This window comes from Podarcis pityusensis (assembly GCF_964106645.2).
Source record: "Podarcis pityusensis genome assembly, chromosome: 6".
In the NCBI taxonomy this organism is placed as follows: Eukaryota; Metazoa; Chordata; class Lepidosauria; order Squamata; family Lacertidae; genus Podarcis; species Podarcis pityusensis.
In genome coordinates this window covers 16,536,965-16,563,185 of record NC_138030.1, presented here as the reverse complement: position 1 = coordinate 16,563,185, position 26,221 = coordinate 16,536,965, and the positions used below count along the sequence as shown (strand labels likewise).

General features: G+C 43.0%; 1 protein-coding gene across 5 annotated transcripts in view; it reads right to left on the bottom strand.

The window, feature by feature from the left end:
* BCAS1 (brain enriched myelin associated protein 1) overlaps window positions 1–26,221 on the bottom strand; it is a 53,193-nt gene that overhangs the window by 5,199 nt on the left and 21,773 nt on the right. For 2 of the 5 annotated variants that reach the window (XM_081011212.1, XM_081011214.1), the window contains exons 5-10: window positions 20,319–20,495; window positions 16,044–16,088; window positions 13,198–13,332; window positions 10,672–10,707; window positions 9,122–9,349; window positions 6,283–6,444 (exon numbers count right to left, since the gene is read on the bottom strand). In XM_081011212.1, coding sequence (XP_080867338.1) covers window positions 6,283–6,444; window positions 9,122–9,349; window positions 10,672–10,707; window positions 13,198–13,332; window positions 16,044–16,088; window positions 20,319–20,495 — 783 coding nt within the window. Of the gene's footprint in view, window positions 1–7; window positions 1,723–5,364; window positions 5,431–6,282; window positions 6,445–9,121; window positions 9,350–10,671; window positions 10,708–13,197; window positions 13,333–16,043; window positions 16,089–20,318; window positions 20,496–26,221 lie in introns of those variants that run through there. The other 3 variants (XM_081011211.1, XM_081011210.1, XM_081011213.1) reach the window with 3 other exon arrangements.

Here is a 26,221-nt window from a genome sequence, read left to right as displayed (position 1 = left end):
TTAAAAGAAAGAAAGAAAGAAAGAAATGCATTTGGCAGGAGGCCCCCCAGTTTATTTAAAATTAAAACTACTTCGCCTCCAATGCACATGCAACCCAAATGGTGGAAAATCTATTTGCTGCAATCCTATGCACACTTAATGTGGAAATAAGAGCCATGGTAGGGCTTACTTCTCCCTGCACATGCATAGGATCGGGCTGCACATCATAATGTTCAGCCTGCCACCCTCCCCCCCCTCTCACACACAAGTTGCCCTTTTTACAGTTGTGGGACTACTCTCGTGGAGGAAAATGCACAAGCGGCTTTCTGCAAAGCATTTCTTTTTACACATGTCTGTTGTTTTTATATTTCTCCATGCATAATAAAAAATTGAGGAAGGCACTTAAGTTAGGGCCATGTCTAGATGGATCTTATTCAGGCATCCCACAAACAGCGTTTCCTAACATGTTTTTAGAGAGTGTCCAAAGCACGCCACAAATATAACCTTGGTAGTAGTTACAACAATCCTCTAAATCAGCCCAGGGTGACTGCCACTCCCATATTATAGATGGAGTTCTGAGGCTAAGAGGTAGCAGTTTGCTGAAGGCTGCTTAGTGACTTCAAGGCTGCGGCAATATTTGAACCACATGGCAAGACACATGGGCTGTTTAAATCAATGCCGCTCACCCAATTGACTGGAACCAGCTGCAGATGAACGTGGGATTTGCATGGTGTACTGCTTAACACTGCAATAACTGCCACAGTTTCCTAAAACAAAAAGGTACCCCCCTTTTTGTGACAGGGCAGTTTCTTTTTGAAAATTAAGTACAAACCCCAAAATTTAGGATCCCCTCCAAACCTGTGCCAAAGTTTTGCAGTTGTTTTGCAGCGAAAACCCTGTGTTTTGCAGCACCCCACAATCTGAGTAACTGATACATCAAACACAGGGTTCGTACTGGACATGAACTATGAACCCCCAAATTTGGAATCCCCCCAAACCTGTGCCAAACCTCTGCAGTTGTTTTGCAGCGAAAACCCCACATTTCGCAGCACCCACAAAATGAGTAATTGATACATCAAACATAGGGTTTGTACTTAACATTAATCAAACATAGGGTTCGTACTTAACATTAACCCTAAAATTTGGAATCCCTAATGGGACCACTTTATTTGCATGCAAAAGGCCCTAGTTAAATCCCTGGCATCTCCAGGTGAGGCTTGGAGAACCCCTTTCTCAAATCCTGCAGAGCCACTGTCAATCAGTGTAGTCAGTACTGAACTATATAGATTGCTGGCCTGACTTGGTATAATGCAGTTTCTCATGTTGGCAGCTAGGCTGGCTAGATGCAAAGAAGATCAGGGCTCCTGCACCTTTCATAGTTATGCAGAGGAGGAAATGTCATCAGGTATAATTTGCATAATAATAGGATCTATAATCTGGAGCCTAGGAAGTTACCATCTAAACACAACCCTAGAGACACAATGTTTTCTCATGCATGCATGCAACAACAACATTACAACAAAGCAGTAACAGTGTTCTCTTCCCAAGCCATGAAGCATGAAACCAAAAGATGGGAGACAGAGACAGAGAAAGATTTGAAAGATCAAGATAACAAATAAATAACACTGGGCTACAGAAGAGAAAGATTGCACGGACAAATTTCCACAGTGTAAAATTACAATACTCCACCAGAAGATTGACAAGCCATGATTTGGTCAAGGTAGTCCAATGCCATAGAAAATTCTGCATGGAATTGCAAATGGAGAAAACATGACTTCTTACATTCATTCATTTTTAAAATATTATTATTGTTGTTTCTAAAGTAACAACAATTACAAGACAGTTCACTATAGTAAAGGGAGTGAAATAAGAACAGGATATGGACAAAGTTCAAAAAGGTTCACAACAAAATGCTACAGTTTGTTTAAAAGAAAGAGGAAGTGAACGGCAATGTTAGATTACAAAGTGAAACGAAATAATATGCACCCCTTTCCCTGCCTTTAGCCATTATTGTGAATCTGGGATGTTATGCCCAAGCTACACATCTGGAAGCCACACACATGCTTTAAAGGTGGCTGAAAGTCACAGGTCATGATATTTTCAGGGTTTATAGGCAACCTGTGGGTTAACATAAAACTCTTTAATTTGCTCAGGCAGCGTGCCTTGGTGTATGAAACCTCTGAATCCATACCTCTGACATAATAACATTTACAGATTGCAGAATCAGCTTCTGGAGTCTGCATGAAGAAAGTTCCCATGCTGTTTCTTTTCAAACATCCCTACTTTATTGTCTAGGCTGGTGCACAAGCAGTGCCTTGCTCAAGACTCAAACCATATTTAAGAGATGTAGGTGTGGGCTGCTTGATTGCAGAGAGCCCCACTCATAGTTGCCAACTCCCTGGGAGCACCTACAAAATTCCCCATGAAGGGGCCGGGCACCTACAAATTTTGGTGCCATGGTCATGCACACTGCATGGCAACCATGGTCGCGGGGCCATGCTGGCACTCCTGCCCTCACTGTAGCTCTTCCCTTCTTCTCCCTGTAGCTCTTCAATTTCTCCCAATACCTACAGTTCTTATCAGCCACACCGTTAACCACTGTGATAACACAAGCCCAGTATTTGAAACAAAGGTTAGCTTAGGTGCATCATTGTCCACCATGGTTACAACAAACCATGACTAAAGGCTAGGGATGGCTGACTGTACCATGGCTTCATGCCTACAAGCAAACTATGAGCAGTAAGCCATAGAACAAATTTTGGCTTCAGTTCCTGGTTTGTCTGCTAGTTAAACAATGAGCCTGGGTTAGGATGTAACACTAAGCCAAACCATGGCTTGGCTCTCTGCAGCGGGGCAGCAGCAGGACCAGCGAAGAAGCAAAGCAGTTCTCTCCAGGAACCCACATGCCTGCTCATTCGCATTAAGCCATGATCTGGTTTAGTGTTCCATGCAGACTGGGCCATTATGTCTACACAAGCTATTCATGGCTGGTTTGAACTAAAAACTGAGGGACTGACATAAAGGAAAGGTGGGGTGGGGAAGCACTAAAGGAAGTATGTGAGCCTCTAGCAATTACTAAGGATGTACAGTTATGAGGATAGAATTGGTTTTTCCCCCGTTTCCACCTGCCGTGAAACTGTGAAAAACACAGGAGCTCTGCATTTTTTAAAATGCAACCCCACTGCAACCACCCTGTGATTTCTAAGATCATCCCATTCCTTCTCTTCACAAGTTTCAGCTGACTGTGAAGAACAAATGGTGGTGTCAAGAAAAGGTTGCCCTTGAGCTAAGTGGAAAGAGCATGTTCAGGATATCATCTTATCTTTGAATCAGGAAGAATATCAGCATGTTTCAAAGCAGCAAATTTGGCACATTTTAATGTTGAAGGAAAGAACACAGGGAAATAGAAAAGGAAAGCTGTAAATAATGAACTGTATCACTCCCCTTCCTAACAGCTGATCCAGACCCAACAATCTGTCTCAGCTTGTAGGCAGCTCGCATTTCTTGAGAAAGGAAAACCAGATTAACGGGATCATAGTTTTCCCGACGAATTCTACTCACGTCTGCCCCAGAGATTTTAATTGACTCGAGACCTGAATCAATCAAACTCTTCGACCTTTGATGGACTGCATTTTGGTAAAGATCAGGAAAGTGATAGCAGAGCATCCAAAGAGGGGATGCCCCCACCAGAGGACAAATGGACCCTTGCACTGGCAGTGCTCCGGAGTGGTGAGGCAAACAGCCTGCTTCTGAACGTTTTTTTGCTGTGCGGTGACCTCTCCCCTCTTCTTTCAGGGCTCTATACTGTTGCCACCACCATGAAGTTAAATGGAGCTGATAGGGAACTGTTCCCTTAGCAACGGTGGAGTGTTGTAGGCACATTGCATATGTACAGTGTTATAATGTAAGGCCTCAAGGCTTACTGAAAGGGACGGTCAGCTAAATGAATTGATAACAACCAGTGCAATGCCCACACCAAACATCGTAAAGAAAAGTAAGTGTCCCCTATTTACCAAGTGCAAACTGAGAAGGGATGTTTATTTGTTACACTTATTTTCCTGCAAAGAGCTCACAGTGGCTTATATATGGTTCATGGGCAGTCAGTCCTTCATCCAGAGAGCTTACACACCCCACACACTGGGTGCATCTTCCAATGTCATGTTGCCCCTGGAGGGGTTGCGATGGGCCAATGGGACCCCTGAGCCCCCAAAAGATAAGCCTCTGCTAGCTCACAGACTTCAGCAATAGGCCTGTGTTTTGTGGTTCACAACGGACAGCAAGGAGTATCCACATTTCACAAATGAAAGCTATCAGTCTGCTGCCTGTCCTGTCCACATTAGGTACTAAATCTCAAATAATTTGATCCAGTATATGAAGACTGCAGTACAGCCATTTCTACTTCATTATGTATTAATGGTGGCAAAGGTTTTAACAGTACATAACTGGTAAAAAGAAGCAAAGGTACTTATAATCACTGGTTGCAAGATAAAGAGCTAACCTTTAATTAAATGCAGTAAATTAATATACTAGTTGGAAGTTCACTTTTGCAATGGAACATGAGTTCCACTTGCAAGATAGGACCTTCCTCTTCTCTTCCTGCGATGCCCTCCACCCCAAATCTGCTCTGGAAGTCCCCCAACCCTCTGGAACAGTTATTGAGGGTGATCAGGGGCTGAAAGGAAAGGAGAGCGAAGTTCTGCATAAGTGAAAATCTGCTGTGTGAGCAGAACAGCAGTGTTGGATACAGCCCATTAACTTTTAAATGTATTATTTCACTACTGTAGAAGAAACTACGGAAAGTTAATATGAAGTGAATGGACTTGATACAGTATTAAGAACTTTACACAGATGCCAGACTGACATGCACTACACATAAAAATAAGAACATAGGGAGTGTTTTAAGACAAACTTGAGAACAAACATACAGATAAGACAGAATTGTCTTACTTTATCCTTACGTTGAATTTTTGTAAAGATCTGATAGCTTAAAATGATGTTAGAGGTTCTTTAGAAATGTATAAAATGCATACACCTATGAACTATTGGATATATGCTTGCAGTGCTTTTGATAAATCTGGTTCTGGTTATTTAAAAACCCAAACAATTTATTAATTTTAGTTTTGATTGCAAAATTAAATTGATTTTGATACAGAGATTTGTTTCCAAAGGCAATAGTGACAGTTTTTAAACCCAGCAGTCCCAAATTCAGCTGAAAATTTGAAGAAAGTAAAGCATGGAACACAATTGGTCAGAGGCTGAACAAAACATGCTCAATGGACAGATGAGTTTTGCTGCCATGAAAGAAGAAGAAACAGCAAAGTAAGACTCCAGAAGTAGATACCAGCTGAACCCATCACCAAGAGAAGATTGAATCCATACACTTACTTGGGCATCAGGGGCTTGCCCATTTACCTCTTCTGGAGCAACTACTACTGCGTCACCTCTGACTGGCTAGAATAACAAAGGGTTAGATGCATTTCTTCTTACCATGTTTCTGTAGTACTGTGGTTACGGAGGACTTTAACAGGCAATGCTAGCTAGATTCTTTATCCCCTAACTCTGTTTTTACACTTGTGAACTTTTTTCAAATGAATCCAATCCAGATAATGCATACCTCCCTCTTTCCAATCTATGGAGCCCCTTAAACATGTCAATTTTGGGCAAATGTCAAGACTTCTCATTTCCTCGAGTGTTCTTTATAGGCTTGCTGCAATTCTGAAGGCAGACAACTTTGGGCAGGTCCTGTTAGAGTTCACTGGTGGGTGCTGTTTGACTGAGTGTATGGGGTGAAAAATCAACAAACATTTAGAAGAGGGAATGGCCTTAAGGTTCTCCAGAAATCAGGGTAAATGTGGGTTAAATGGGAGGAAATTATACATTGGCATTTTGATGCTGGCAGTGTCATACTGAATGCAAGAAACTTGCATGTATGAAGAGTTTTGGTTCCACAATACACACCTGTCTGGAACTTCGAAGTGCCCATTATCTGTTGTATGACTTATGGAGGTGGTGAGTTTACTCTATAGGTCTGACTGTTTCTAATATAATGCCTGTTGCAGGGGGTGGGAGTAAGGAAGAGAGGTGAACTGGTCAGATCATGAAGGAGACCTTGCTGAAGGAGCAGATGTACGTGCTCACCTCATGAGGTGAGATCATGAGAGGTGTTGCTCCGCCATAGGCCACCAGCAAATGTTGCGGTACTCTAACTACTCTGTTTGGCTATTTCAAATACTTTACAAATTAATCCCTTCTAGGTCATACTTTATACCTCCTCCCATACAGATTCAAAAATACCCCTCTTACCAATTTAAATAATTTCCTCAGATCCTTAGTTTTGCTGGGCTTCTCATCTCCTTTGGACTTTACTTCTGCTGCTTCCTGACTTCTGCTTTCAACTTTAGCTGGGGCTTGGGGAGATGCTTCGATCCTCTCCGTGTTTATCACCTCGATGTCATCTGTTGAAGTCTGCAGGTTATTTGTAACAAATGTTAAGGAACAGCGGAATGCATTTAGATAAATTAAGATGGCCTATTTTAGAAATTCATAATCACTTACGGGAATAAGAGCCATCATCTCAGAAGGCTGAACATTTATTTCAAACTTAAAGAGACAGATTTTTATAGGAAACAGGTTGGATTTTTGCACCCTGGATGCCACTCCCACCTTCTGTGAAACACAACTAGATTTTAGAGTTTCCTTGGAGAAAATCCTTTCTAGTAACTTCCTGAATATATTTGGCTGCTTATAAAAGCTAACAAATTGCTTCAGTGATATAAAACCACTTTGAGATCAGTTGATAGTCCACAAATGACTTAAACAAACAGACCATCAGATCCCTTCCCAAATAAAATTAGCATGCCAGGTGGAAAATTAGAACCTTTTCCCCTGGTATGCTACATTTCTACATGCATGGCATTTATTTTTATGTAAGGGAAACTTCAGACATGCCATCCCACCGACCTGCAGCGTGAAGTGGTATAGTATAGCAAGAGTAAAAGTGATTTCCTTGTATGTATGGACAAAGCTCACATTCACATGCCCATGGTATCTGTAAATATCGCTGCTCAGTCCACTTTTGGCATGGCAATGGTGGAATTTCTGCAACACTGTGGTTAACAAAATGCCAAGGAGGTAGGCTATGAAATCCCTATTGCCTGTTTACTCACTGGTGTGGTAACCCTTAACATTAGATGTTGGGGAGGAACTGAATGTTAGGCAGCAGAGAGTTGTTGCTGAAAGGTGGCAGTCTGTGATCCAGTTCTCCCATTTCTCCTTGGTAGCGTGAAGTGAAATTTCCCATGGTATTGACCAACATAATGTGCTATCCTGCTGCTGACCAGGGGGCAGTCAGTTATGTGGAGCACAGTTGGGGAAACCCATAAAGCTATGTTGTCAAGCATGTGGGCAAGATTAGCAAAATAGTCACAAGGAAAAAGTAGAAAACTGAACACAGAGCTGCTTTTCTTGCCAGCAGCCCATTGTTTGCATCACAATGTCCAGTTTCACGCTTAAATTCAAGAGTGAAGTAACCATTAGCTACTTAGCCTGTCGTGTTATTAACAGTAGTAATAGAAACTCAGGACCTCTCCAGACATCCATTTTCTGTGAATTCATGATTATTTGTGCTGATGGTGGTATCGGGGCGATTATTTGCAATCCTGCTTTCAGTGGGGCAAACGTACTGATGCATTTCCAAACAGTGCATCTCCCCAACTTCCTCCTGAAACCCTGTAACATTCCCTACCACAAATGTTTGCTGGTCATAATTTGCTGTGCCATAGCACAAGTGTACCCCTTCAGACTCCTTCCCAACATTGCAGCAGCATCTCCCAACAACTAATAAAGTAGACTGTCCAGTATAAATTCACCACTAATGAACACCCACAAAAAGTCTGGAGGGGTCCTCAACTGATGCAATTTACTGACAAGACAGTTAGAACAAATAATAAATCAGGAATCAACAAAATACACAACCTTAAAAAGAACCAGCACCATTATTAGCGGCTGTGATATGGTCACCATGTCATCTTCAACTTTTATTTTATTCTTAGTATAAAATGTAATGCAGCATTGCTATATTGCAACAAAAGATGAGCGAAAGACAGAATACCTTAAATCACAGCTATGAAATAAAATACAGTATGGACATTAAAATCCAATGGCACCGTTCAAAGAAAGCCCTTTAACCATTCCAAAACAACAAATATTGATGTGGTGCTTGTCAAACTGCATCCCCATTGATGTAAATTTTATTAGCATATGGCATTAGCTGTTGCACTGATGCCATTGGCAGTTACATTTGGTCTTCCAGCTCACCAGATGTAACCAGTTATCTAGCTGTAGGAGTTTGTTCTCTTCCCAAAGCAGAATACATCTTCAATAAGGCAGAGCAGAAGCAATCTCCTGGGACTTCTTTTTTTTTTAAAACAGTATAGTGTGCAATCATATTACAGCCAGTGCTGCTACAGCTGTAGCCCAAATGCGTACTGTCTCTCATGCTATGTTGATGCAGTGGGTTTAGTTTCACTAGTGATAACAGTTGTATCCTGGGAGGAAATTCCAGGCACGTCTGGGTTCAAGGAAAATATCCAGTCACCCAGGAAGCCTAACTGACTGGCTATTTTATGGCTTACCAAAAACATAATGTTGTATTGATGGTACCCCTGCTACTGATTAGGCTCTCATTTGCTGATGACAGTTACTTTTGCTGATAGGGATACCTCAGCTGATGTGTTAATAGAGGTATGTTTGAAGAGATTGGCTGTAATTAAATCTAGCACAAATAAAAGCGACGTTTGATGTTTCAAGTTGCTATTATATTGCAGGTTGCTTTGAGCTTTTGAGAAATGGACAGGGCATGCATATAAGACAAATGAGCGGTTATTTTCTTTAGCTCTGCTGCCCAATGAGCAATTTTTGGATTTTTGAAGTCATTGATATGTGCAAGTAAATAAATAAAGACTCTCCCATGGAAAACCTGCATTTAATCTGGCTTTGCTGTGGCATCATCCGTTCTAAGAAACCTCTCAACACTGGGTCAACCCAGGACCTATCGTGAGATATATGAAAAAAACTCCTATAAATAAATCTAGCTGCAATATGACCAGAAATGAAAACGACTATCCAGAAAATCCACATGTACCTTTTTTCGAAAGAATTTACTTAGGGGTGTAGGAGTAGAAGAAGATCTCTCCTTTGTTATTATTATTTCTTTTGGAGTTTCGTTGGTGACAACCACTGTCGCTGTGGCTGGTTGTGGCGCAGGAGGGTCAGGAGCCCTTGTGTTCTGCTTTGCGGCTGGACTCTCCTGTGGTGGAGCGACGTTTGCTTCCGATGTCACGGTAGCAGTGATTACAGGCTGCTCAGCGATCTGGAAACATACACAAGAATTTGTAAATAGACAAAGGGCCATTTAAAGATTTGCAGAATGGGGCGGTGTTGGCCCACACCAGACATTAAGCTCAAGCTCAACACACATTTAAAGCACACGGCTTCCCCCAAAGAACCGTGGGAACAATAGTTTCTTAACGGTGCTGGGAACTGTAGTTCTGTGATGGAGAAACTGCAGTTCTCAGGATTCTTGGATGGGGAGCGTAATGTGTGCTGAATGTGTTTTCAAAAAGTGGGGGGGAATAATAAGGATGGGGGGAAAGAGACAAGATAACATGGCACAACTATAGCTTATGAAAGAGCATCAATTCCTACATTTTTATGCATACCCCGTGCATTATGGCAGCCTTCCCCAATTTAGTGCCCTCTAAAAGCTATGGTTTTCCCAGTAGTGATGTATGGAAGTGAAAGCTGGACCATAAAGAAGGCTGATCACCGAAGAATTGATGCTTTTGAATTATGGTGCTGGAGGAGACTCTTGAGAGTCCCATGGACTGCAAGAAGATCAAACCTATCCGTTCTGAAGGAAATCAGCCCTGAGTGCTCACTGGAAGGACAGATCGTGAAGCTGAGGCTCCAATACTTTGGCCACCTCATGAGAAGAGAAGACTCCCTGGAAAAGCCCCTGATGTTGGGAAAGATGGAGGGCACAAGGAGAAGGGGATGACAGAGGATGAGATGGTTGGATAGTGTTCTCAAAACTACCAGCACGAGTTTGACCAAACTGCGGGAGGCAGTGGAAGACAGGAGGGCCTGGCATGCTCTGGTCCATGGGGTCACGAAGAGTTGGACACGACTAAACAACAAAGATGTTTTGGATTACAATTCCCACCAGCACGAGCCAGCATGGCAGCACCGGCTGATACTGCTGAGAACTGTAGTACAAAACATCTGAAGAGTACCAGTTCTGGAAGGCTGGATTATAGCATGGGCGAAAAGAAAATGACTTTTATAGGAAATGACTTTTAAAGTCACATTTTGGGCACATGATTGCTCTCTATACATTTGGACACTTAAGATATCGTAACCAAATTCTACATGGTGGATCCTGAGATCAAAGAGCAAGTTTTTGTCTATTTTGATACAACTGGATGCCATTTTGAATCAAGATGGTGGGCTGAACTGTTCTGCACTGATTTTAACCACTAGTTTCAAAATGGCACTGATTTTTTTTAAGTTTGTTGGAAAAAAATTCCTGAGAAATGCCAGGTACGAGACTGTTAGCTCTCTATTAATCTGAAACTTGTAGAAATGTTATTTGCAACTGGAAACTCATGAATGCTTTTCAACAGTGTTACTCACTTTGGTATTTGCTGCCTGCTGGGCATCTTTCTTTGCCTAAAAGAAGAGGAAATACACATACACAAGTCATTTGGGGCTTTGTCATTCCATACAACTCAGTACCTGTGATTATGAACAGAGATAGAGTCACACGATCAGTTTGGCTTATGGTAGATATGATGAAACCCTATAACTTGGAAAAGTGTTCAAAACTCCCATTGTTTTAGGTGCATTCTGCGACAGGGGATTTCATTAACACAAGCAGTTTCTGAGCTCTGGGTGCAGTACTGCGCCTAAGATTTCAGATTAAAACTGCAGAGTGGAAGGAAAGGAGGACCTTTTTCTGCCTTCCCACTTCCAGCTACTCTCTGAAGACTGGAGAAGAGACCCTCTTAAGAATATTAGGGGGGTGGGCAGGGGAAGGACTAGACCATGCGAAAAATGAACATAATATTTTAACTGCAGTTCTTTCATTTTCAGCTTTGCATTCTTGTTATTAAAAAGAGTGCTTAGACATTTTGTTGTTGTTCAAAGTGACTGTCATTGCAATTGTTCCTGTTCCACCATAAATTCCTAGTGAAAGTGACCATTTTTGAAAACATAGTATGCATTCATAACTTCCATTGTAAATTTCTCATACAGTGGTACCTTGGGTTACATACGCTTCAGGTTACAGACTCCGCTAACCCAGAAATAGTGTTTCAGGTTAAGAACTTTGCTTCAGGATGAGAACAGAAATCGTGCTCCGGTGGTGCGGCAGCAGCAGGAGGCCCCATTAGCTAAAGTGGTGCTTCAGGTTAAGAACAGTTTCAGGTTAAGAACAGACCTCCGGAACGAATTAAGTACTTAACCCGAGGTACCACTGTATACAATAATGACCTCCTCATTTAATCCCAATGCACCAATGAACTTGTATCCAGCTATTAGTATTTATGTTATTTCGGGTGTTTTTTTTTTAGAAAACATACTTTTGGTTGAAATTAGTATTAACATTAAGAACTGAAAAACAATGTTCCCCTGGTTCAGAAGGTGACCATGGCTTTAAGGAAGCATGTGCTGGCTTTAGAAGATATGAGGTACAGGGACAACAGGAAGCAAGTCTGGCAGCTCCTGTTCACTGTGCCACTTTATAAATTTCAGCATGAAGTTTGCACATCTCCCTCTGTGACAAGATGCACATCTTGCTGATGTGTGAGCATGCATCTATCAATGTATATATTTAATTACCAAAACGTACTATGAAGCAGCCTTTCCCCAGCTTGATCCTCGTGTCTACTCAGACATACTTACCCTTGAACTACCTGAGATTTATTTATTTTTAAGCATGGTTAGGGCTGGAGCCTCAGAACTCTTCTCTTGACCCTAAATAGGATCTTGTAGTTACAACTTCTATAGCTCATCCCCCTTCAGGTGAATGTGTGGATCTTTCCTTTTCAAATACAGCAACCGATACGATATTTTCATTTCAAAGCATTCTAAGTGCCTTTCCCACTACCATTCTATTCCAAATCTATGCACTTATTATGTAATCCCCTCTACTCCCAAAAATTCCATGTGGGTGTCTGAGTGGAATTTCTGAACTCAGAAATTAACTTCATTTTCCATCCACAGTTCAAGGCTCTTTGTCTATATGCATTCCTCAGGATAGAATGCTCCCATTCTTTTCCTCCAAACAGAAATATTGATACTTAATATTGAATAATAATACGTTGACGTGATTTTGGCTATGATTCTGTACTAATACAAATCCTACAATTCTTCAAAATTAGCCATGCATTCATTCTGGGTCTTTACTGCTGACTTGCAGCTACTGCTTTGCTCTACAAGTGTGAGGGAGTTGCAGGGAACCAGCTGTCTACAGTTATCTGAAGAGTTATCCTAAAGGAGCAAGATTGTAGCTTGAGGGTACTCTTGGATCCATCATTGTCACTGGAAGCGCAAGTGGCCGCTATGGTGTGGAATGCTTCTTACGAGTGGAGCGCACATTCACATTTCCCCCTTTCACTGATGGGAGTTATATCGAATTCTGTTATTCTATATTTCAGTTTTACAGTGCTGGTCCAGTAGCTTTCTGGAGCTTCTTCAAGACTGCTAGAAAGAGACACCACAAATAGCACAACCACTGGGCCACCTACCTGTTGCAGGATCGTTAATATAATGGCACGTGAAATTCTCTGAACGCTTTACATGCAGGTCAGGTGTAATTTTAATAGTCTCTTTTTGACTTCATTGTTTGTCAGATCGAACCTCAGGTTACAGGCAGCACGGGCATTGTTAGTGAGAGGGAGTTATTAACACAACATGGGAAATGGTCAATATGAATTGGTTAGAGGGTTTTCCTTCCTGAACCCTGAATTCACAGATGTTGCTTAAGGAGTAGATTTCCAGACTCTAAAACGCTCAAGACGCCTTCTTTCTCCCTCCCCACTAAGCCAGATTTTGCCCTTCAGGGAGTCTGATCCTTGCAGTTTTTCATTCTGCGTCAACAATGCGAAGACTCATCTGCTGCCATTCAGGGTTCCATTTTTGTTAGTCTCCAGTACCAACCTTATGCCTAAACAGTTTGCTAAATGTACTGTGTCCTAATCTGGGGCTGTCTGGCTTCTTTTTCTTGGTGCCTTTCACGTGGGAATCGGCTGCCGTCTTCTCAGAAAGCTGCCCGCCAAGGCCTGTTTGAGATCCCTTTTGGGCGACATCATTCAAAGCTGAGTCTCCACTGCAGGCTGTGTTGTCCTTTCGCTCACAACATTTATTTACTTAGCAAGATATATATACCGTTTAATCAAAGAAATATCTCTATGGCAGAGGTTTGCAGAACAGCGTAAAATACTCATTTTTTTAAAAAGCCTTTAAAAAGGGCAGGTAACAACAGTATCAAAATACAGATAAAAATCAGCAGCTCTCTTAAAAAAACAACCCAAATGTACATAATACAATCACACATCCTGGTGTAAAGGTAAAGGGACCCCTGACCATTAAGTCCAGTCATGGCTGATTCTGGGGTTGCGGCACTCATCTTCCTTTATTGGCCAAGGGAGCCGGCATACAGCTTCCGGGTCATGTGGCCAGCATGACTAAGCCGCTTCTGGCAAACCAGAGCAATGCACGGAAATGCCGTTTACCTTCCTGCCGGAGCGGTACCTATTTATCTACTTGCACTTTGATGTGCTTTCAAACTGCTAGGTTGGCAGGAGCAGGGACTGAGCAACAGGCACTCACCCTAACAAAAAAAAGCTTTTTAGCAGTGTTGAGTACAACCTAGGCCAAATATTAACAGGCAGGGAGTTCAAGAAAACAGGTTCTGCACACTCAAAAATCAATTGCTTACAAGTGCAGAACAAATCTTTTGTGACACTTGTAAATGTGCCTATGCACGAGAAGAATTATATGCACTAGAATGTCATAAGATAGTACCCATATCTACACATCTCTCCAATGTAAAGGACTCTGCGTTTCACTTATTTAAGAATTATCTCACTGTCTCTCCCCCAAAACATTCTTGAGGCTGGGCTGCTGAGCCTCTAATACAGCCCCCTCCCTGGTCACCCCCCTTAGCAGCCCTGCTCCTCAGCGCTTTTGCCTGACTGGAATGTGTCCTTGAACTGTGATAGTGTTTCTTGTTTGCCTGGGTGGAAAACAGAGAGAGATGAATTTCTGAAGAAACGTCTGGCTTTGGTGTGGCTGGAACGCAGCCCACTGAATAAGTTCAAGAGTTACATCTATTGGCCTCCTTTTTTTTTATTATTTCATTACATTGGGCCCCACATACAAGTGTCATGTGTTTCCCAGAAGGCTGCCCATGAAGAAACGTGGCCTTTAGGACATAAAAATGCCCCCTACCCTTGTGTTAAGGTAAATCATACAGCAGGGGGGGAAATCACTATTATAACGAGTACTGCTTAAGCACACCATTCTGTGCACTAGTCAAACCTTCAGCCTTCATGGAACTCTTTCAAATATTGATTCATCTGCTGAGAAACAGCTACATCTTTGGGGTGTCGCAGAACATTTGGCAAAGGCATAAAAGGCACATGCTGAGCTTTGCAGCAGTCCTGGATGAACGCAACTTAGAATACGTGTTTTGAATGATGTGTGCTGCACTCCTTAGCATAGCTGTCAATGTTTCCCTTTTCTTGTGAGGAAACCTATTTGTAATAAGGGAATTTCCCTTAAAAAAAGGGAAACGTTGACAGCTATGCTCCTGAGCCACTGCTTCTCATCATGCAGGACCAAGAAGGTGGCAGACACAAAAAGATGCTTCCTTTTCCTACATAATGTCCCAAGTCCTGCAGCCCCAAAACAAGCTGGGAGCTTGCCACAGGTATCCTGATGCTCCTTGAGAAAGGCTGCTCAGAAGCAATATACTATAGCTGGGAGTCTCCTGCTGCTTATGCAAACTGGTCCTTCTGCCAAGGATAGTCATATGCTGTAGGGAGCTTTCTGATTTTTCTTTAGTCTGTTTAACTTCCTGCTTAGGACTGTCTAGAAGACAGATGTCTTGTGGGCCACTGTACTCTCCAGAAAATGATCTAGGGGCCAAGAACAGCCAGCTTCCTAATAAAGTTGGTGCCACCTAGTGGTAAAGACCTCCCAGTTATTAAGCATGTGCTCAGACACAACATTATACATTAAAAGGTAAATTTACATATTGCAGAAACGCACCATTATATGCGGAATTTAGTTTTCTGCCATCAACGAACGCTTTCAAAACCAATTGCACAAATGTGTCAAATTGCCAAAGAAATATTTAATATCAAAGTCTGGGTTCTTAATAGGCTGGGGCTCCAGCTTGGTAAGAGAAGTGCTGAAACAGGCGAACAACAAATTAGTTCTAAGGGCCATTTCATACATTGAACAGAAAAAAGCAACTCCCCAGACATACACCCCTCTGCAACAGGGGGTTGTAGCACACCTTAGTTTTCTCACACATGCACCTATATGAAAGAGGTACTCTCAGATAGATATTTGCCAATTTACATTATTGACATGCACCTAAACACCCTCTGCCCAGGTATAGTCCTTAAAAATGTAGCAACCCCACTCAGCTAGGAATCAGGTTGACCTTGGGCTAGTCACTGTATCTCAGTGTGAGCTACATGACAAGGTTGTTGTAGAAATAAAACAAGGCAGTGATTTGGTATGCTACCCAGAGAACCTTGAAAAAAAGGTGGCATGAAAAGCAAGTCAGATAAATAAATTGCAGTAACCAATAACACAAGTCTTTCATATTGCCTGATATTAAATCAAATGCAATTATTTGCAATGTAGGTTGGGTTGTGCATGCATGTGTGAGCCAGTCCCAAAGTACACATTAAGCCAGTTTAGAAAAGTATCCCAAGAAAAGGGAGGAGGGGTCTATATTGAACTTATATTGCCAGGATCCAATCACTCACCTTGTCCTCAGTGTCACCCTTGGAATCTGCTTTGCTTGGAGATACCTTTCAATTCAAGAAAAGAAAACAACCCATGAAATGTGCAATATTCAAAACCAGACCAAACTCTTGACATGAATTGAATGAGAATTTAGCTGGAAGAAAAACATTAAGTGTGCAAATTTTAAACTGGGATAGCTCAGCACATGAGATTCCTAATCTCAGGGTCATGAGATTGAGCCACACGCTAGGCGAAAGATTCCTGCATTACTGGGGGTTGGACTGTATGACCCTAGTGGTTCCTTCCAATTCTATGGAGGATTGGACAAAGGCGAATGGTGTTTGAATGCAGAGACAGACTTGTGTTAAGCACTGGAAAGAACAGCCTAATTGTAAAAGTAATTCAAAGCTAGAACAAGCTACCTAGGGAGATTATGAAGTGTTCCTCAAAGGCAAATTAAATGGGCACCTGTCAGCATGAAGACAAGATTGTAGAGCACCCTCCCCCCATAGAAAGCTGAAAGGGGTAAGATGGAACCATAGTGTCAGGGAACTGCCATCAGCTCAGAGGCGTGAAGTGGAAGGGCAGTTGTGTTATAGGGAACCTCCGAAAATCTTGCGAAGCAATTCCTCTTCTGGCGAGGAGGAGGAAAGCCCCACTTCCAGTGGAGAGGAGGTGGTGGGACCAGGGGATACTAGGGAGAGCCTCAACACGGAACCTGAGCAAACCGGAGAGGAGGGAAGTACCCCTTTGCCAGCGTCCACTCGGCGCAGGGAGGGGAGGAGAAGGTTGGGGGGTCACACGACTGTTATGCTGGGGGAGGTACAAGGACCGACCACTCCCAGATTCTGCTAGTGACTGAGCCAGACATGAACTTACGACGCTCTTCACTGTAAATAGTTTGCACTAAGAATAAAGCCTGGAAAAGACAGGTCGGAGTCTTGCCTGTTTGCTCTCGAGCAACCACACCAGCACCTGACACATAGGATTGTAAAGTTGGAAGGGACCCAAAAGGTTTTGTAGCTCAGCTCTCTGCAATGCAGGAATCCCAGTTACAGAATCCTAGCTGTAAATGATAGAGCCATCATGGCTTGTGGTGTGCCCACTCTTCTTTCCCGTTATGCTGTTCCAAGAATGCAAGAACGTAAGTGCTCTGTTGGGTCAGGCCAAAGCCTGCCTGCCAGTCTGGCTCAGTGTTCCCTCGGCAGCCAATCTGATGGTTCTGCAAGCCTGCAAGCAGGGCAAGGCAAGGCAGGAGTGCAACAGAACTCTCCCCAGCAACTAGGATTTAGAGGCATGCTGACCCTGTTACTAGAGGCAATGGATTGTCTAGTAGCCACTGATAGCCTTACTGTATTCTCCCTGAATTTGTCTAATCCGCTTTTAAAGCCATCCAAATGGGCAGTCGTCACTACATCCGATTCCATAGTCTTAACTATGTGTTGTGTTCTCTCTCGCCTGCTCTGATTCCCCCATCACCATTCAGCTTCAATGATTGGCCCCAAGTTCTAGTATTGTGAGAAAGGGAGAAAAACTTCTTTGTCCACTCTCGCCATACCTTGTGTAATGTTATGCTGTTATGTACTGAAGTTCTCACCCTGGGCTAGCAGGGGGATACTGTAGATAGTTGTGCAAATAAGGGATCGCAAGTGACATTCAATGATTGGATAGTTTTAGAAAGTTGTTACAGTAACGTTGTACTGGGGCTCTATATAAGCAGGCTGACTGAACTCTTCAGTTCAGTTCTGGCCTGGCCTGTGAATAACAATAGTTGTTTGAAGAATCGCTGTGTCGTCTGATATGTTCACCCACAACTTAACATATACACCTCTATCAGGTCCCCTCTTAACCACATTTTGCCTGCTAAAACTGCATAGCCCCAAATGTTGTACCCTTGCAGCTGCTCCAGCCCCTCGATCATTTTGGTTGTCCTTTTCTAGCTTGATGATCTTCTTTTAGTGCTGTAGTGGCCATAACTGTACACAATTTTTCAAGTTTTCCATTGCCTCTAGCCATGTATATTTAGTTAGGCTTAAAAAAAAATATTGCAAAGCTTGTTTCACCAGCAGTTAAGCAATCACAGGCAATAGTGATTTCCTAGACCAAGTTTGATAGCAATCCTTTGCTAGCTGACCTTGGAGTAAGCCCCACAGACCTCAATGGGACATATGTCTAAATAAACATACTGTTGTGAGTTTTGAAGGGACAGGGTTAGGCTGTATGCCCAAGTCCCTTCTAATTTTTGAATCCGGCAAGGATTCAATTGTTGGAATAGCCAGGCCACTTTCTTGGTGTTTTAAGAGCCCTATCTGCTTTTGCATCTGGCCACCCCATGATTAACTAGTGCACTACTCTGAACACAATATTTTTGTGGCAAATGCTGCCTACAACTAAATTGACTAATACTTAAAAAGCAGACAAAGACAAAGCGCATGTTAGAAAAGTTTAAGTTCCTTGGTAACATTTCCTGTCATATTGCAGAGATATTTTATTAGATTTATTACACAACCCTATGCATTTTTATTCCTAAACGAGTCCCTTTGTTGTTGTTTAGTCATTTAGTCATGTCCGAATCTTTGTGACCCCATGGACCAGAGCACGCCAGGCACTCCTGTCTTCCACTGCCTCCCGCAGTTTGGTCAAACTCATGCTGGTAGCTTCGAGAACACTATCCAACCATCTCGTCCTCTGTCGTCCCCTTCTCCTTGTGCCCTCCATCTTTCTCAACATCAGGGTCTTTTCCAGGGAGCCTTCTCTTCTCATGAGGTGGCCAAAGTATTGGAGCCTCAGCTTCCCAATCTGTACTTCCAGTGAACACTCAGGGCTGATTTCCTTAAGAATGGATAGGTTTGATCTTTTTGCAGTCCATGGGACTCTCAAGAGTCTCCTCCAGCACCATAATTCAAAAGCATCAATTCTTCAGCGATCAGCCTTCTTTATGGTCCAGCTCTCACTTCCATACATCACTACTGGGAAAACCATAGCTTTAACTATAACGAGTCCCCAGTCCTCCGTAAATGGAAACAAGTTCCATTGAGCTCAGTGGACCTTCTCTCTGAATAAAGATGCCTGTGATTACTCTGTTAATATAGCTTTCCTTCTCCTTCCACAACAGCAGAACAATTCTCCAAGGCGTCGTCCACACTTCCACTTTTCCCGTGCCTTGAAAGCACAGGTCCAAGTAGTGTTCCATTTGTCCCATGCTTTCTATACACTGTTCAGAGTGGTTTTGCCTTTGCTCTACTGCTTTCCCCTGGAAAACCTGCTCTTTAGCACTAAATCGGAACAGATGACAATCTGCAGAAAATCCAATTGCCATTTGTTCTGATTCAGTGCTAAAGAGCGTGGATTTTCTCGGGGGAAAGCAGTGGGGCAAAGGGAAGTGTAGATGAGCTTTTAGTTGTGCCTACATGGAAATGCTTGAGTAGAAAATAACAAATGGTTTTAATCTGACCTTCACAGCTAATGAATAAAACATCCCCATGAACACTTAAGATATATTTTTCTAGTTAAATGACATTTTAAAATTCAGGTAGAGTAGCTAAATGCAAAAGAGGGCAGGGCTCCTGCTTCTTAGGTAATTGTGTAGGAGTTTCAACAGGGGTAGCTTGCATAATAAGCTACACCCACAGAAATGCCCTCTCCTATACATCTATTACAAGTGCTGAATTACCATCATTTTTTTGCATCTAGCTACACGACAAATAAATTACTTTCTGCCTTGGTCAACAACAATTGATACTCATTCTATTGAATATACCAGTTTTGGTTTTTCCTCACTTTCTTGTTTTTCTAGTCTTAAGTTCAGTTCTCCATGTTTCCACATCAGTTTGCAGTTTTGTTTTTGTTTTGTGATCCCCCTCTCCTCCATTTGCACTTTTTGTATGCAATTGTGCCCAATATACCCATGTCTGAAAAGCATTTTTTGTATTTTCACTGCTGTATGCATTTTTGTACACATTGCTTGGAGGAAGAACTGCCTTGCGAAATTCAGAGAAGTGCAACTGTCAAAGGACAGTTTGATTCATGTAGTGTTTCCCAATGTGCAAATGAAATAAATTTCCCTTTAAATGCACACTAAATTGAATCCCCTGCCCCACATACATTGTTTGCAATAATTTCACGTTGTACTGAACCTTTGCAGCTTTGACTGTGTTAGTTTGTGCTGCCCATGTGATGCAAAGCACCTCTTCCCTCCTAAATGTCTCTCTGTAACCGCGGGGCAGCAATTTTATCTTACAACAATTCATACATACACCAATTCCATTCAGATAAAGTGATGGCAAAAATCTTACCAAGGTTTTAAAGAAACTCATGATGACAGAGTCAGAGTTGTTATAGTCTGTCCCAGCTGCTGCTGTCTTAACGTTCTCTGGCTTTACGTCTCCTTGAGCAAGATCCTCAGCAGCCAAGCAATTGACACCTGCTGAATCCGGCTGCAGAGTGTTTTGATTGCACTCATCTATTACGTCCTGTATAAAAAGGGAGCACAATTTGGTCAGTTCCTCGCTTGTTGAATGCCCAGTAGAAGATTGTAAAAGTAGCCTGTTTGCCACTTGCATCATGTTGCTCTCTGAGCCACAATCCTAATTCCATCCATATTTCTTCAGCCTACATATCCAGAACAATTGGGCATTTATGCAAGCCCCATCTAATATATGCAGCATTTGCCGTTGGCCGGGGGAACATTGTTCCAAACCAGAGAGAATAGCAAATACAAGAAGCCAGGTTGCATATGGCACGCAATCTCCGTTTCTGTTCAGTGCAGCTGAACACTGAATAGCAAGCAACACATGTCTGCGGCTTTGATCTCTGAATTCTTTACTGTCAGTTCACACCACATACAGTTTACTCGTGCTCAGTTTACTATCCTTTTCCAGGAAGGCAGACACACACACACACACACACACACACACATTGTGCAAGTTCAGGTTTGTTGGCTTATCTGTTTAAAACCAGCTAAAAAAAATCAATGTTGCTTACTTGAGGAGAGGGACACTCTGGAGTTTGAATCAGAAGACAAGGATTCTAAATCTCTGGTGAAGTCCATTAGCGGATGAGCTCAGGGGAATGTACCTTCAAGGTTGGAACACCATAGCTCAGTGGCAGAGTATCTGCCTTGCGTGAAGAAGGTCTCAGGTACAACCCTGGCATCTCCAGGTAAAGTCTCCTGACTGAAATTCTGGAGAGCTGCTGTCAGTTAGTGTAGACAATACTGCAATATTTATTTATTTAAAGTATTTATTTACTTTGTTTATTTAAAGTAAATATAATTCTCTCTCTCTCTCTCTCTCTCTCTCTCTCTCTATATATATATATATATCAGATATACACAGTGGCAGAGCATTCCCAAATGCATTTCCTTACATTTCTATTTCTTCCACTATGGAACCCAAAGTGGTCCACATACACAGATCAGACCTACCTAGCTTCAGTAAGGTGGTGGTCTCACGTGCCTACAGGCCATAAGAACGTTCACAAAACACTCTCTTCAAAATCCTTGTTCTCATCCTGGCAGACATGCAGTGCAGTCTTAAACACGATTACTCGGGATTTCCATTGGACTTACTCCCCTTGAAGTGTTCTTTGGGTTCCACTCTTAATAGCAAAATACTCTACCACAAAGTGGCAAGTTACTCTACCACAAAGTAGTTCCCTCTGTGATCAGTGGGGCTTATCCCAGGGTAAAAAGGAACACAAGGAGATTCCTGTGCCAAGCCATTAGTCTATCTAGCTTCTTATTGTCCATGTTGATTAGCAATGGCTCTCCACAGTTTCTGAAAGGAAACGTTTTTCAGCCCTACATGGAGATATTGAGGATTGAATCTGGGACCCTCTGCATGCATAACAAAAACCTCACCACTGAGCTGTGGCCTTCCCCATGCATAGGATTGTACCCTAATGCTGTGATCCTAAGAACAGGTTCTAGGGATTAAGTCCCATTGAGCTAAATGGTGCTTACATCTGCTTAGACACAATGCATTGTAAATGAATAAAGCTCATTTTAGGATCCTTGTTATGGGAGGAACTTGCTTCCTTAGAGTGGGTACAAAAACAGTCTCCCCTAATGCTCTCAGAAGAACAGAACTGAACAACCGAGAAAGCTGTTTTAGTATTTTCAGTATATAATTAATGGGATGTATAGACAGATTTGCAGAATTCATTATGCGAAAGGCTGGGCTGGATGAATCCCTAGCCGGAATTAAGATTGCCGGAAGAAATATCAACAACCTCAGATATGCAGATGACACAACCTTGATGGCAGAAAGTGAGGAGGAATTAAAGAACCTTTTATTGAGGGTGAAAGAGGAGAGCGCAAAATATGGTCTGAAGCTCAACATCAAAAAAACGAAGATCATGGCCACTGGTCCCATCACCTCCTGGCAAATAGAAGGGGAAGAAATGGAGGCAGTGAGAGATTTTACTTTCTTGGGCTCCATGATCACTGCAGATAGTGACAGCAGCCACGAAATCAAAAGACACCTGCTTCTTGGGAGAAAAGCAATGACAAACCTAGATAGCATCTTAAAAAGTAGAGATGTTCACCTTGCCAACAAAGGTCCGTATAGTAAAAGCTATGGTTTTCCCAGTAGTGATGTATGGAAGTGAGAGCTGGACCATAAAGAAGGCTGATCGCCGAAGAATTGATGCTTTTGAATTATGGTGCTGGAGGAGACTCTTGAGAGTCCCATGGACTGCAAGAAGAACAAACCTATCCATTCTTAAGGAAATCATCCCTGAGTGCTCACTGGAAGGACAGATCGTGAAGCTGAGACTCCAATACTTTGGCCACCTCATGAGAAGAGAAGACTCCCTGGAAAAGACCCTGATGTTGGGAAAGATGGAGGGCACAAGGAGAAGGGGATGACAGAGGACGAGATGGTTGGATAGTGTTTTTGAAGCTACCAGCATGAGTTTGACCAAACTGCGGGAGGCAGTGGAAGACAGAAGTGCCTGGCGTGCTCTGGTCCATGGGGTCACAAAGAGTCTCACACGACTAAACGACTAAACAACAACAACATAGACAGTTTAATCATCCATTAAGTGCAACCTCTGCAGATATATGCTTGACCAAAGAAGTCCAAACAACCTGTGGCAAATCTGTTATTATTATTTTTAAATGAGGTTTCCTCTAGTATATAAGCATGGAGAAACTATATTACATTTTCTCAGGCCTTAAACATTTGTTTTCTTTAAGAACCTTCTTCTGTCTCTAACTGTAGGCTGGAGGGAGAGTGGCAGTTTTGGCTAGGATCAACCCTGCTTTATTGCAGCTTGCTTTCAAATGGTGTGCAAAGAAATGTACAGCTGATTGGCATGATGCACAGAAGCCAAGACACAGTCCAAAGTTCAGTTTTGGCACCTGCTATGCATCCACCCACTCCTCCTCCTTCCGACAATTCTGAATTGATTTCATACCTTCCAGCCATTCAGAGATGAGGAAAGGGGTTCTCTTGCCTGCTTGTAACATTGCTAAAATCTACCTTGTACTGAGTCAGACCATTTGGTCCATTCAGCCCAATAATGTCTACACAGACTGGCAGAGGCTCTCCAGGGATTCAGGCAGGGAGGCTTTTCCAGCCTACCTGGAAATGCTGGAGATTAAATCTTGGACCATCTACTTGCAAGGCAGATGCTCTACTCTACACATACTTGCAAACCCTTTAATATACTCCAGAAGCACTGCCAGACCCCTCCCACACCTGCTGTGGTGGGGACAGGGACTTAGACTTCTGCTCATATGCACCACCTTACCTCTGTGATTGAGGGGGTCCAGGGCTGTGCGACATCATTAAGGCATTTGCGCATGACGTTGGTGTACACTGCAGCGTGCTGATGTTGCACGTGCATGCTACATGCTGGTGTGTGTGTGGACGCCCCACAGCATGAGCACATGGCTGGCAAACAAGTTTGGGGGCCCCCTGACCCTCTAACTGAAAATTAGGGGGGTTGGCTCCCATGGCTCCCCACACTTGGTGCCTGTGCTTCTGGTGGTCACAGTAAGAGAGGAATAATAATAATAATAATAATAATAATAATAATAATAATTTATTATTTATACCCCACCCATCTTGCTGGGTTACCCCAGCCACTCTGGGCAGCTGCCAATAAAATATTAAAATACAATAGACCATCAAACATTAAAAGCTTCCCTAAACAGGGCTGCCTTCAGATGTCTTCTAAAAGTCTGGTAGTTGCTTTTCTCTTTGACGTCTGCTGGGAGGGTGTTCCACAGGGCTGGTGCCACTACCGAGAAGGCCCTCTGCCTGGTTTCTCATAGCGAGGGAACTGCCCGAAGGCCCCCGGCCCTGGATCTCAGTGTCCGGGCAGAACGATGGGAGTAGAGATGCTCCTTCAGGTATACTGGACCAAGGCCTTTTAGGGCTTTAAAGGCAGCACCAACACTTTGAATTGTGCCCAGAAATGTACTGGGAACCAATGTAGGTCTTTCAAGACCGGTGTTATGTGGCCTTGGCAGCTGCTCCAGTCTAACTGCCGCATTCTGGATTAGTTGTAGTTTTTGAGTCACCTTCAAAGGTAGCCCCACATAGAGTGCATTGCAGTAGTTCTAGCAAGAGATAACTAGAGCATGCACCACTCTGGCAAGAAAGTCTGTGGGCAGGTAGGGTCTCAGCCTGCATACCAGATGGAGCTGGTAAACAGCTGCCCTGGACACAGAATTGACCTGCGCCTCCATGGATAGCTATGAGTTCAAAATGACTCCCAGTCTGTGCACCTGGTCCTTCAGGGGCACAGTTACCCCATTCAGGACCAGGGAGTCCTCCACACCTGCCCGCCTCCTGTCCCCCCAAAACAGTACTTCTGTCTTGTCAGGATTCAGCCTCAATCTGTTAGCCGCCATCCATCCTCCAACCGCCTCCAGACACTCACACAGGACCTTCACCGCCTTCACTGGTTCTGATTTAAAAGAGAGGTAGAGCTGGGTATCATCTGCATACTGATGAACACCCAGCCCAAACCCCCTGATGATCTCTCCCAGGACAGACAAGAGGAGTGGAGGATCAATGGAGCAAAAAAACAGCATGGATATAGGCTCGGTGCACTTAAAGGAGCAAGCACCATCTCAAGACAAAGACCAGGCATCCATTCATAACCTTTTCTAACTGCAACAAGACATCTGGAACCTGCCAAATGCACATGTTCACTTGCGGAAGAATGTATTTTGCCAGATCCATTATGGGGTGACTGGGGTTTCTTTTTCTCATTGTACCTGCATGTTATGTAAAAATTCAATCTTTAAGCAATAGAGAGATTACAAGAAGAAGAAGAAGAAGAAGAAGAAGAAGAAGAAGAAGAAGAAGAAGAAGAAGACAAGGACCTGGTAGCCCTGGGAACATGTCTATGCTCTTCCTGAACTCAGTGGCTATGTTCACATTGCTACTTTCCAGCCTATATGGTTGGAAGCAGTCCTGCATGTGCCTGAATCCCAGTTTTTGGAAGCCACAGGAAGGGAGTGTGCTGTTGCACTCAGGTCCTATCTTTGGGCTTCCCCATGACATCTGGCTGGCCACTGTGAGACCAGGATGCTGGACTAGATAATAGGCCTTTGGCGTGATCCAGCACGCTTGTCTTATGATGTGTCTCTCACCATGTAAGCTCTCCTCCTCGCCATTAGCATCAGCAGGCAGGACAGGACTCCCACGCTTTTAATAGTTGTGTAGGAGAGGGAATTTAAGCAGGTGTAGCTACACTTGCCGAATTTTCCCTTTTCTACCCAACTATTCTACCCAACTATTCTACCCAACTATTAGAAGTGAACAGCCTTGTCCTCTTTTGCATATATGGCCACTGTATTAGCCAGGGAAACTTTAATTTGGAACCATCACGTGCCCTCAGAACGTGGGCTAATAGGCCGCTATCAAGGTGATAGTCAGATGTGGGGATTACTGGGTTGGTTCTCCTGGTTATAACGCTAGTGCTTCTGACCTAGTGTTCCTTTTAAACTGCGGTACCTGTTGCATTATGGAACTGCGGCCTTTTGATGGATATACCTCCATGTCATGCTAAATTTTAAACGCTAGGATACCACCCCAAATTTCACCTCAGAAAATTGTAGTGCAACTTTCCTGTAATTTTCTGAGTTAATAATGAGGTTATTAACTTGTTTTTCTTTGTCTCTGGAAACAATTAACATGCAAACAACATGCTAAACATCCAATAGATTCCAAGTTGTTTT